This window comes from Corticium candelabrum, chromosome 4 (genome assembly GCF_963422355.1).
Source record: "Corticium candelabrum chromosome 4, ooCorCand1.1, whole genome shotgun sequence".
Classification (NCBI taxonomy): domain Eukaryota; kingdom Metazoa; phylum Porifera; class Homoscleromorpha; order Homosclerophorida; family Plakinidae; genus Corticium; species Corticium candelabrum.
Genome location: NC_085088.1, coordinates 930,553 through 944,483, shown reverse-complemented (window position 1 = coordinate 944,483; position 13,931 = coordinate 930,553). Strand labels below are relative to the sequence as shown.

The 13,931-nt window shown below is 41.2% G+C and overlaps 1 protein-coding gene across 1 annotated transcript; it reads left to right on the top strand.

The window, feature by feature from the left end:
- Positions 1-7,446: 7,446 nt before the first annotated feature.
- On the top strand, positions 7,447-13,924 carry LOC134177860 (probable serine/threonine-protein kinase DDB_G0281745). Its single transcript, XM_062644635.1, has 5 exons — positions 7,447-7,876; positions 7,955-8,368; positions 11,515-12,201; positions 12,264-12,781; positions 12,848-13,924. The coding sequence occupies exons 4-5, from the start codon at positions 12,289-12,291 to the stop codon at positions 13,498-13,500; spliced, it is 1,146 nt and encodes a 381-aa protein (XP_062500619.1). The 5' UTR covers positions 7,447-7,876; positions 7,955-8,368; positions 11,515-12,201; positions 12,264-12,288; the 3' UTR covers positions 13,501-13,924.
- The last annotated feature ends 7 nt before the right edge of the window (positions 13,925-13,931 follow it).

The window sequence follows — 13,931 nt, the reverse complement described above, 5'->3', positions numbered from 1 at the left end:
AGCCAATAAATAGAAAGTTAATCTTCAGTAAGGGAGAAAATGTAATTACAAATTGAGACATTTTATGACATGGATTAGAAAGCTACTAATCTTATATGCACTAGGTTTTAGTCTTTGGCTTTGTTACAGTGGATGTGCATTCATGGTACTTGAAGTCGATTGCTTTACAGTATACATTTTACAGTTTACATTAGGAATGGAGAGTACAGATAGCTGGGTCATCATGTGGTGCATTTCATGAGCATCTAGGTACAAGTATTCAATAGTCTGTGGGCTGGTTTGAATGTCAAAGTGCTTGGAAGTTGAAATTATTTTTTGTTTTATTACCTTCTGTTGATGTTTTACTATCAAGTATAGATTATGGGTGTTGTTATGTAACTTATGTTTTGAAACCATTTGGCACACCTTTTTGAATACAGTTGTAGTGACTTCTTGTGTACCTTTGTGGTCATGTCTGTGGATACCATATGATAACGTATTGCCCTATTTCGGCACAGACAAAGCCATGAATGAGAGATTTACTGAAATTGACAACTCAGTCCATCACCTTTAATTTGTTGTTAAGTTAATGTTTTGCCTGGACACAAACATCCTGTTGTGGTGGTTTGTTTTAAGTGAGACACAAAGTCTGGTCAGGGTTGGCTACAAACTGAAAGAGTAAATAGTACACATGGGAAGACAGACATTGGTTTGTGTTTAGATTAGACAGTATGTAGATACAGGGGAACAGAAATTTGTACAGTGTTTGGATAAACATAGAGATTGTTATCTTTTGTTTGTGTTACTTCCCAATATGAGACTTGGTGTGACATGTAAAAGCTTGTGTTTATAGGCATCTAAACATACCATGATCCAGGGACTACCAAATATTGATTTTTCAGAGGGATGCTTCTTTCAAATCTCAGCATGGCAGCCAGAAAGTTTATCTTGCTGTCTCTTCTCTTATGCCACTAACAGAGTACAGAGAGAGCATACACAACAGTGCAGACAAGGGTCGGCCAGGCAACAAGCAAGAGTCTAAAACTGTCTCTCAAGGTGTTTGTAGTGAGCTCACAGGAGATCATCCCAAAGCAACAAGTACCTATAATACACACATTGACCGGAAACAGGCAAGAATAATGAAAAAGGTTAAACAAATTGGTAAACAACCTGAAAGTGATGTTGAGAGAAATTCATCTCTTGCTGATGCAACTGGTGCACCATATGATTTCTATATGAATGCTGCAATTGACTCTTCCAAAGAAAAACGAAGGAACAAAGAATTGGGTTCAGTTGTAGGGGATGACTGTGCTCGTCTGACGTCTGATGAAGTGGCTGTAAATGATTGTTCATTGCGTGGTGTTATTCAATGGTTTGGATGGGTGAATGCAGGAACCAAAGGCAAAATTGAAGTTGTTGGCATTGAGTTGGTAAGACTGTGGTTGATCATTGTTAGGACAAAACTTCTTTTATAGCTTTCTCATATAGGATAATCCAATTGAAGGTGGTACAGATTGTACATACCTGGGCCAGAGGTGCTTCAAGTGTGAGGATGGATGTGGTTTGCTTGTTCTTTGACAGTACTTTACAAGATTCAGTCGATTCGATGGTCAAGTTAGAGCACAGTCTGATCAAAATGAACATGAACAAAGAGAGATGAAGTTAAAACTAACCCAAGAGATTGTCAAGAAGGAAGAGTTGGCAGCTGAAAATAGGCAACTCAAGCAACAGGTATGCCAATTAGAAAAACTGGCTCAACAACAGGAAGAACAACAAGAACAACTGAGGCAGAAAGTAACACCCAAAGACAACGTCAGTGTGCTGAAGAACAAGTACAACTCAGGCAGGAAGTAACACACACCCAAAAACGACATCAATGTGCTGAAGAGGCTCTTCAAGAGAAAGAGATACAACTCAAGCAATATTTGGATATTCTTAACATTCAGTCAGACACATTGTATCTGAATGCTGTTGTAGTAGGTTTGCATTTTATATTTGTAGTTGTTCAGTGGGACATTGATGTGGTATTGCCGTTGCTGTCAAGATATTTCATGAGAAGCTTCGGCTTCCACAGTTAGCACCAATTTTTATGAAGGAGCTGACTATCTGCAGTCAGTTACATCATCCCAATATTATGTCTATTTGTGGTGCTGTGATGCTGGATGGCACACCTATTCAAATTGTGATGGAGCTTCTTTGAGGCTCACTTAGTGATCTCATGAAGGCAGCACGTGCTTCTAAATGCTTCTCAAAGTATTTGTCATTTCGAGAGCAATTTGACATAGCTGCCGATACTACAGCAGCTATCATGTACATGCATCATCTTCGTCCTCAACCAATTGTTCATTGTGATATTCGTGCTACAAATGTGATGATCACTCGTGATATGGTAGCAAAAGTGAGTGACTTAGGTGCAAGTCGCATTATCAACAGCAGCACTTCTTTAGGTGCACTGAGTTATGAATATTGTGCACCTAAGAAAATGCCACGCAGTGATGGTAGCTCAGCTCATAGCACTCGGGAATCTGGTATTTACAGTTTGGGTGTAATGTTGACGGAGTCGTTTACTGGATTGTCACCAGATCCTTCAGAGAGGCAAAACCAAATATGGAAGATTGTAAACCCTGATTTGTTTGAACTCTGCTTACAAATGACATGGAGTATACTCACTGAACGGCCAAGTGCTGAGAATGTTCTTACCAGTTTCACCAAACAGAAGTCAACAGATCAATACAGATCAATTCTTGGGAGAAGGATTGTTTGGTTTGAGGCTGTACAGGTACTATTGTTCACTGGGACTATCCTGTTCACGTGGACTATTCTGTTCATATTTGCTCCTATTCTGTTCATATTCGCTTCTATTCTGTTCATATTTGCTCCTATTCTGTTCACCGGGACTATTTTGTTCACGCAATTTGAACCCACTTTAGCAGAGACTATCCTGTTTACCGGGGACTATCCTGTTCATGTGACAGGATAGTCCTCGCTATAGCGTGGACTATTCTGTTCTCGGCGACTATCTTGTTCACAGGCGATTATCCTGTTCACAACGACTATAATTCTGCATGTTCACACTAGCCATACAGTGTTTATGGCGACTATCCTGTTCACATGAACAGGAAAGTCCCCGGTGAACAAGATAGTCCCCGCTATAGCGTGGACTATTCTGTTCACAGGCGACTATCCTGTTCTCGACTACTATTCTGCATGTTCACTAGTCTCGCGTAGCCAGACCCCTTTCCGCCGCGTCCTCCCCGGCGAAATGGGGTCTGGTGAACGGCCTTTGATGTCGCTGTGTGCCGCGTAGCCAGAAATCGGCTATCTAAAGACCGGATTTTGTTTCTTAAACGCTTCACTAAAGACAAGACTGGTATGCACGCAGTGCAATCCTATCTCAATTAGCTTCTCTTGTTTCGTAGAGAACAACTCGAAGACTACAGCTTTAGAGTCGTTGCTGTGTTGTGAAATCTGCATGTTTACAGCAGCGATTAAACGCGGCCGCGGAAACGTTGACGTCGACAGGCTTCGATCTAGCGTTGTGCGCTCGTGTCACAACGGAGACTGAATGCGAACGTACTCGGTGCTGTTTGCTGTTTGCTGTTTTTTGACGTCTAAAGCGACCGCAGACAGTCCAGATTGAGCGATGTCTGGAAGGGCTTGGAGCTGCATGACGTCATCGAAACAAGATGAGTCGTCTTTCTGTGTTTGGGTAATCATTTCATGTGTTTTGTGCTTTGCTTTGGTGAACACATACAGTAGCAACCAGGAAGAGACCACGTTGTGATTGGAGTAATATGAACGGAAGCAGCTTGGGTTGCAGACTTCACTTCTGACACTGCATGTCAATCTGTGGAACACGCAAGTCTCTACTACTTACCTTTATACAATATATGATATCTGCCTGGCCCTGAGTAACCTTTACGTAACGATCAACACTGCATGCGTATACTGCATGATCATCATGTATTAATTCATAGATATACATATATGGTAGTCCCTAAATAGCTAGTCTAGAGTTGTTTTTACTAAATCTTTTGTACTAAATAGACAACAGTTGGTCACTGTATCTTCAGCTCAGATCAAAGTTGGGATCCCACTTTACATTTCCATCAGATTGTAGTGATTTGCAAGAATTTCGTCTAGTTGATATGTATTCGAGTGCCTCCACAGTCGAGATGAAAGAAAAATTTTTGATGTCATTTAGTAAAGTAGACAGCACATTGAGAGTTCTGATAGCTACAACAGCATTTGGGATGGGTGTTGACATTCCCAACATTAGGTGGATTGTTCATTGGAGTCCTCCAAGACTCATTGAAGATTATGTCCAAGAGACTGGGCGGGCTGGAAGAGATGGCTTGACAGCAACTGCACTGCTTGTATATGGACATCTGCACAGGACAGTTTCATCCTTGATGAAGAAGTATGGACAAAATTTTACAACTTGCCGTAGGAAGTGCTTATTTGCTAATTTTTTATTTGCTGGTAGTGAAGACAGTGCAGGAAAAGGATGTGGTTGTTGTGATGTTTGTGTACTTAGTTGTGACTGTGGTAACTGCTGTACCTTTGACCTTCCAGTGAAGTAAATAACTGCATGTTAATAACTGTCTAAAATTCTAGATCATGTAGCGCTGCATGCATGATCATAAATCATGCAATGAAACATAACTGTCTGACATGTCGACGTGCTTTTGTGTGTTTGATGAAACCACCAGATGCTATCACCTTGTTGAGCAAGAGAAAACAGTTGGATGGAAGTAGTCTCCCTGAAGCTCCACATACTCTGGAAGTTACGCTGCAGGAACACGCGTAATATCTAGCTCTTCCAAACAACACATCGAATCTGTACCACCTTGAGACGTCCAGCATTTCTGTCAACGTGGTCTCTTCCTGGTTGCTACTGTATGTGTTCACCAAAGCAAAGCACAAAACACATGAAATGATTACCCAAACACAGAAAGACGACTCATCTTGTTTCGATGACGTCATGCAGCTCCAAGCCCTTCCAGACATCGCTCAATCTGGACTGTCTGCGGTCGCTTTAGACGTCAAAAAACAGCAAACAGCAAACAGCACCGAGTACGTTCGCATTCAGTCTCCGTTGTGACACGAGCGCACAACGCTAGATCGAAGCCTGTCGACGTCAACGTTTCCGCGGCCGCGTTTAATCGCTGCTGTAAACATGCAGATTTCACAACACAGCAACGACTCTAAAGCTGTAGTCTTCGAGTTGTTCTCTACGAAACAAGAGAAGCTAATTGAGATAGGATTGCACTGCGTACATACCAGTCTCGTCTTTAGTAAAGCGTTTAAGAAACAAAATCCGGTCTTTAGATAGCCGATTTCTGGCTACGCGGCACACAGCGACATCAAAGGCCGTTCACCAGACCCCATTTCGCCGGGGAGGACGCGGCGGAAAGGGGTCTGGCTACGCGAGACTACATGTTCACACTAGCCATACAGTGTTCATGCATGGTGACTATCCTGTTCACAGGCGACTATACTGTTCACGACCGACTATACTGTTCACGGAGACTATAGATCTGCATTTTCACTAGAGCTTCTGTTCACTAGCTATAGACACTTCCTACAATTCCTGTCGGACGTCTCTAGATGGGAAGACTGACTCAAATATACTTTTATGTTTTAACAGATGTATCAAAGTAGATAATAAGTAATTATTTACAGCTACAATAGCATATAAGTGCACAAGTGTTATTTGAAATAGTGCACTGTTAATTAAGGCCTGTCCACACTGGCAACTGGATCGCGATCCGATCGCGATCCGATCGCGATCCAACCGCAACGCTGTCCACACTTGCAACTCGATCGCGATCGGTTGAATCCAATTAGAAATAGTGGGCGTTACCTTCACGTACGCTACGCGTGTAGTCGGAACATCTAGCACTCCTCACCCGTCTTTGTTCTCGCTCACCTTACGTCGCTGTATCAACGCTTTCTACAAGCAAAGAAACCACACATACACATCGGTCATCAGTCACGTGATAGCGAAATGAGGCGGAGGTATCGTTTTCAAAGTGCAGTGTGGACGCTCGCTATCCCGATCGGATCGCGATCCATTCTGGTCTAGTGTGGACAGGCCTTTAATTGGTTTTGAGACTAGACAGATTTTTCGTTGAATTAGATAGACTATAAATATAGATTGGATGAGCAACAAATGTTTTTGCAAAGTTACTGTTAATGTAATTTTAATAATTGTTGTAAATGAACCTTTTTGATGTGAGAAATTGACGGAGAAGCATGCACCAGCCATAGTCACGTGACGCGCGAGTGCTGCACGGAGGAGCGAGGCGAACGCGCACATTGATCGCGAATTTAGAGTCGCTGCGAACAGAATAGTCGCCGTGAACAGAATAGTCCACACTCTAGTGGACTATCTTGCTAACAGGAGACTTTTCTGTTCACGTGAAAGAATAGTCAACCGTAAACAGAATACGTTAATTAATTGTAGGAGCTGTGAACAGACTAGTCGCTATGAACAGAACAGTCGCTAGAACAGTCGCTGTGAACAGCTAGAACAGTCCCCTGTGAACAGAATACGTGTAGTCGCTGTGAACAGATAGTCGCCTGTAAACAAAATAGTCGCCGTGAACAGGATAGTCTCCGCTATATCTTGTTCACCGGGCACTATCCTGTTCACGTAAACAGGATAGTCACTTGTGAACAGAATAGTCGCCGTGAACAGAATAGTCGCCGTGAACAGAATAGTCCACGCTATAGCGGGGACAAACTTGTTCACCGGAGACTATCTTGTTCATGTGAACAGGATAGTCGTCTGTGAACAGGATAGTCGCCATGAACACTGTATGGCTAGTGTGAACATGCAGAATAGTAGTCGTACACAGGATAGTCGCCTATGAACGACATAGTCGCCGTGAACACTGTATGGCTAGTGTGAACATGCAGAATTATAGTCGTTGTAAACAGGATAGTCGCCTGTGAACAAGATAGTCCCTGGTGAACAAAATAGTCCACGCTATAGCGGGGACTATCCTGTTCACTGGAGACTATCCTGTTCACGTGAACAGGATAGTCCCCAGTAAACAGGATAGTCTCCGCTAGGGTGGGTTCAAATTGCGTGAACAAATAGTCCCGGTGAACAGAATAGGAGCAAATATGAACAGAATAGTCTCGTAAACAGAATAGTCCCCGTAAACAGAATAGTCCCTGTACAAGATTGCTGCTGCAAAGTTGTATTGAGGAGATCTGACAACATGCAGGTGCATCCAAATGCATGTATATTTAACTAGAGCAGGCTGTTGCATTTTGTATTATTAATCTAGAAACTACATTTTTACAGTTTTAGCATAAAGGTTTCTAATTGTGTAGTTCTTTCTTCTTGTACAATGTAGCTCCTCACGCAGTTTGGTACCAAGGTTAGTGTTGATATCAAAATTCATAAATATTTCCTCACATACGGGATAGTTGTTTATTGGTGACGTCGAGAATGGCTAAGCCGCGTGATTTTACTGTGTATATGTTGTTGGAGCATGTAGATGGTGAAAAGACACGCAAAGTTCCTGTGACTATTCTACAAGGAGAGCTTGTTATCCGGGAGCCCCAACACAAACAACCAAACAGGCGTGATTATGTTGCTATTCAAAGTTTCAACCCTAGAGAACGATTTGCTGTCGTTCCCAAGAGGTTTCTTGCAACTTTGTTGGAAAGACAGTTTCAACTGTTGTCGACAGTTCCGTCTAGTCTAAACCGTTATGCTGCTTACAAGAACAAACATCTCAATGAAGCAGAGAACTATGATGTTAACAGCAAGGTACTTGTTAACTTGTCTAGCTATCCAGAGCACATACCAGGTGTCGTTTGGTACACGGGACCAGTTGAAAGTATTTCTCGTGGAATTCTGTTTGGAGTGGAACTGCTGGTGAGATGAACAGTTGACTTTCTTGCATGTACATGTAGAACCGTCGTTTATATATAATAGTGACATTGATATGGTTAGGCTGATCCACCTCGAGGCCACTGTGATGGTACATTGAATGGAAAAAAGTATTTCACTTGCCCTGACAATTGCGGAGTGTTCACCTCATTTGACAAGATGAGACTTTGTGCTACAGATGAAGAATTTACACGTAGAGTGGCTGCATTTTGTACAAAGTCAGACAGACCAACTAAGCGGCTAAGAGCACTGACACAACGGGATTCAGAGCAACAACACAGAGTCACTCGCTCCCAAACTGCTGCTGAACAAAAACAGTCTGATACTTGTAATGAAGAGAACAAGTTGGCAATTGGCATGGAAGTTGTAGTGTTTGAAGATAGTGAGAAAGTGCACAAAGGTTACGTTAGATGGCTGGGAACAGCACATGGAACTGGAAAATCAAAATCTATGAAGCCTGTGGCTGGATTGGAAATGGTACAATAATCTTTTGAAAGATGAGAGTTTTTTCTATTTAAAAACTGGTAACGAAAGGTTGGTATTAAGACGAATACAGACTTTGCACATGGTGTTGACCTTTACAAGTTTAATTTTTGTTTGTAAGGTTTGTATTTTATCTGATAATATTAAACAAGAGCTTGAGGGATAATATAGAACTAGACGTTGCTCCTAAGGCCACAAGAAAAAGTTGTTTGACAGGAAATTCCGCTCAAAAATTCGTGCGCGCGCATTTTATTTTTATATTTTATTATTGGTATAAACTACAATGGTGCACAGATGATTTATTAGGCTAAATATTTCAAATACTACTATTATAGCACTACACAATAACTATTAAAAGTCATCTACTTGTATCTAGTGTTCCAGTGGTTCAATAACAAATTTGACGGAAGTGGATTTGCCAACAAACTCCAGTACGTCAGCAAGAGTCGTGTCCATAGGGCACCGTTGGCCTGACTCACGTGAAGATTGACCTCCAGCACTCACTAGAGCAGTCACGGGTCTACCTAGATGGTTTGATACTAAAATATAAATGTCCTCGGCCCCTACAACAGGCAACTTCGAACAAGACGCAGTACAATCACTAGACACACATTCAGACGAAGAAGAAGCTAGCCCAACGAACAAACTATATAACGTTGACTGGGAACAGAACCGAACAAACCGACTAGGAACAACCGTAGAAACCCCGCAAACTACACTAACGGACAACAGAAAAGAACACTCCGTGCCTCCACAACAGCAGACTCTCTTCGACAAGCTCATGGTTGACACGATGCACGAAAGAAGAACCCGGACAAAGCCCGGATGTTTAGCGGAGATGCTAGGTAGGAGAAAATCTATCACAAATACACCCTATCAAAATGATACACATATCTGAATAGAGCAGAAATCTGTCGTTCAGTACAAATATTTGAGCTTGCGTACAAAATAAAAAATAAAAAATAAATCCGTGCGGAGCCAAAAATCGGTGCGCGCGCTCCTGTCAAACAACTATTTTTGTTCTTGTGGCCTAATCTTAAGTAAGAGAGAAAATATAATTTTTATCTGAAAATCTTATGGCAAGGATTAGACAACTACCGGTACTTGACCATATATGGACTAATGTTTTACGTTGGCATTTAGTTTTGGTGCCTGTAATTTGAAATTGCTTTACCTTAGACATTTAAGAATTTGGGTGTGCAGGTCACATTTTGTGTGCAACTAAACAAGGAGCCTGTTTATCCTAAAATATTTATACTGTATGGTCTACTTGGGTGTCTGAATGTGTAAAAGTTGGAATTGTCTCATTACCTGCTGATAGTGTTTCCAAGCCATGTATAGAGCAGGGGCGTTGCGTGCAAGTAAAATGTGGGGGACTGATACGCCTTTCAGTTATATTGGGAGTGGCATACTTTGATTATGCCCCTCAAATGTGAGGGGGTTAGAGCCACCTCTATCCCCTATTATGTGATGCCCCTGTATAGAGTCTATAGACTATAAGTACGTTGGCAAACATTTTGGCACACCTTGGGTTGAGTACATTTGTAGTGACTTTGTTAGGGACACAAATATGGCTATTGTTGCATGTATAGAATGTTCTCATCGCTGTCACACACACTGAAGTATGACATGTAAACTGGATTATTTTCATGACATTCTAACTAAAGTCTGTTCGATTATTGGAGAGGACGTGGGAACTGTGGTTAATAGATAGGAATTGAAGAGCAGAGATGGGTGTTGTTAATTCCAGCTAGTGAAATAAACGGTTCCAGTTTGGCTATGAACTTAGGTTCAAAGGTTCAACCAATGTTTTGACTACATAAGCTTGCTAGCTACAGCTGTTTTACATAGCAATCCATAGTTCAAAGTATGTCCCGTCAGCTTTCAAGTAGTGGGCATTATAGCAGTGGCTTTGAAGTTATCTGACACCTGGTGTAAATGATAGATGAGGACAGGGCCAAACGCGTGTCATACAGGAAGTTACTAATTGTGTCGGAGTAAAGAACCAATCACAGTATTCATTAACTGATCTGGAACCTCCTCCTTGTGAGCTTTCCAATGATGTTGTAATCAACCAGCTAAGACGTCTGCTTCAGGAGATACGGTTTTTCCCACGTTCTCTCCAATTATTGAACAGACTTTAGTGTGGTTGAAATTAATTAATTAAATTATATTACTGCTTTTGCCCACTAGTGCATAATCACATAGCAAAGTGTGATTTAGGGGAATTATCAAAGCAATGTCCATCAGAAATTTGTTTACTCTTTTAACATTCTTATCTAGTATATATAAAACTGAAAACGTATGTATGTTTTCAGTGGACGACCACAGTTTAAGACCAATCGCTACCAAAATTGTCACGTACACTCGGCACGTTAAGAGGGAGGTTTTCGTAAACAAATTGGACGAAGGATTTCCCTTCGAGGGGTTGACTTTTTCCTTCGGAAAGTCTTGCATTGTTTGTAAATTGTCAGGAATAAACGACTATTTGTTGATTGTTGTATAACGTAGTGACTAAATATTTCCAATTTACTGGTCACTTGATCATTCAGTTTCATTATTGTTTACATGCCATTGTTAGCTAGCTATCTAACAGTCTCATCAGATTGTGTTAGTTGACTGTTTTCTTAACATCAAACTATGTCCAGAGCAAAGAGATAGGGTTCCCAAGAGACTATTGTTTATAATTAAGTTAACTTAATGGGAAATGTGCTACCATATGCTCAGGTTTCCAGGTCAATCGAATCAGGGCCATGCAATTTGTGGCAGATAAGGAGCCATAATTTCTACAAATGTGTATATTTTATGGGCAATGATCAGGAACAAGTAGACCGACGATGCAGAATAGTGCCTGGCGTGCAGCAGGTATACGGAAGAAATACCCACATGAATAGTTGTTATACGTAGCCCGTGCAAAGAACAGGTTCAGAATCTAGTGATTTATATATTTGTAGACATTTCTCAAAGAAGATGACAAATTAGATGCAAACTGAGTGAAGGAGTTAATTGTGCTCATAGAACGGACATTTGTTTGTGTTTAATTTTGTAGTGTTAGAGCAAAGTAAACATTGTTATGTATATTTGTGTTACTGTCAAATGTAAGATTTGGTGTGATGTGCTCTAATAGTCGGTGTCTGCAGGCATCTAACCATGTCAATATTCAGGGGCTAGAGGGAATGGAGTTGCAGAAATAAACTTTTTTCAAAACTGACCATGGGGACAGGAAAGTTTATCTTCCTGTCTTTTCTTTTATGCCGCTAACAGAATATAGGGAGAGCATACACAACAGTCCAGACAAGAGTCGGCCAGTCAACAAGCAAGAGTCTAACAGTGTCTTTCAAGGTGTCCAAAATGAGCTTAGAGGAGATCATGGGACAACAGGTGGCGCAAAAGGTTTATCAAAAAGAGTTGTGTTTGAGAAAGAAACACAATCAACGAATAGAACACAAGGAAGGAGCAATGCACACGTTGTTAAGCAGCAACAGGAACAGTTACTGCAAAAGGTTAAAGAAATGGGTAAACAGCGTGCTAGTGATGCTGAGAGAAATTTTTCTCAAGCTGATGCAACTGGTGCACCACATGATTTCTATATGAATGCTGCAATTGACTCTTCCAACGAAAAACGAAAGAACAAAGAATTGGGTTCAGTTGTAGGGGATGACTGTGCTCCTCTGACTTCTGATGAAGTATTTACTGATCCAAGCTTGAATATTGGATCAACAGTTGAAGTGGCTGTAAATGATCGTTCATTGCATGGTGTTATTCAATGGTTTGGATGGGTGAATACAGGAACCAAAGGCAAAATTAAAGTTGTTGGCATTGAGTTGGTAAGACTGTGGTTGATCATTAGTTATTAGGACAAAACTTCTTTTATGGCTTTCTTGTATAGGATAATCCAATTGAAGGTGGTACAGATGGTACATACCTGGGCCAGAAGTGCTTCAAGTGTGAAGATGGATGTGGTTTTGTTTGTTCTTCCACAGTACTGTACAAGAGACAGGCAATTTGATGGTCAAGTTAGAGCACAATCTGATCAAAATGAACAAGAACAAAGAGAGATGAAGTTGAAACTAACCCAAGAGATTGCCAAGAAGGAAGAGTTGGCAGCTGAAAATAGGCAACTCAAGCAGCAGGTATGCCAATTAGAAAAACTGGCTCAACAACAGGAAGAACAACAAGAAAAACTGAGGCAGGAAGTAACACACATCCAAAGACAACGTCAGTGTGCTGAAGAACAACAAGTACAACTCAGGCAGGAATTAACACACATCCAAAAACGACATCAGTGTGCTGAAGAGGCTCTTCAGGAGAAAGAGATACAACTCAAGCAATATTTAGATATTCGTAACATTCAGTCAGACACATTGCGTCTTGATGGCAAGGAATTGGGGTCAGGTTCATATGGTGGTGAGATGGTCATCTAGTGTTTGTATCTGAATGCTGTTGTAGTATGTTTGCATTTTATTTTTGTAGTTGTTCAAGTGGGATATTGGTATGGTATTGCTGTTGCTGTCAAGATATTTCATGAAAAACTGCGGCTTCCACAGTTAGCACCAATTTTTATGAAGGAGCTGACTATCTGCAGTCAGTTACATCATCCCAATATTATGTCTATTTGTGGTGCTGTGATGCTGGATGGCACACCTATTCAAATTGTGATGGAGCTTCTTCAAGGCTCACTTAGTGATCTAATGAAGGCAGCACGTGCTTCTAAATGCTTCTCAAAGTATTTGTCGTTTCGAGAGCAGCTTGACATAGCTGCCGATACTACAGCAGCTATCATGTACATGCATCATCTTCGTCCTCAACCAATTGTTCATTGTGATATTCGTGCTACAAATGTGATGATCACTTGTGATATGGTAGCAAAAGTGGGTGATCTAGGTGCAAGTCACATTATCAACAGCAGCACCTCCTTAGGTGCACTGAGTTATGAATATTGTGCACCTGAGAAAATGCCACGCAGTGATGGTAGCTCAGCTCATAGCACTCGGGAATCTGGTATTTACAGTTTGGGTGTAATGTTGACAGAGTTGTTTACTGGATTGTCACCAGATCCTTCAGAGAGGCAAACCAAATACAGAAGATTCAAAATCCTGATCTGTTTGAACTCTGCTTACAAATGACATGCAGTAAATCCACTGAACGGCCAAGTGCTGAGAATGTTCTTACCAGTTTGACCAAACAGAAGTCAACAGATCAATACAGATTAATTCTTGGGAGAAGGATTGTTTGAGGCAACTTGGAAGATGAGGACATGAGTGTTATTGATTACATTCAAATCTAAACTCATACAACAGAAGCAACTGTGCTTCTGTAAACTTCGCATTGAAGGGATGCGGCAACATGCAAGTACACAGTATAATAGTATGTATTTTCTAACAGGCTGTTGCATTTTGTATTATTAACTGGAAACTACATTTTTACAATTTTAGCATAAAGTGTTGCTTTCTAATTGTGTAGTTGCTTTCTGCTTGTTAGTTACTTTCTTTCGGGGAGGGAGGGGGTTACTGTCTCATCTGGCACGCGCAAAGGCAGTTTGGTGTACCGAGGCTGA

Bases quoted from the DNA above. Each gene is read 5' to 3' on its own strand.
- LOC134177860 (XM_062644635.1), top strand. From the start codon at position 12,289: ATGGTACATACCTGGGCCAGAAGTGCTTCAAGTGTGAAGATGGATGTG. The intron at 12,782-12,847 runs GTGAGATGGTCA...TTATTTTTGTAG, and splicing joins GGGGTCAGGTTCATATGGTG to TTGTTCAAGTGGGATATTGG.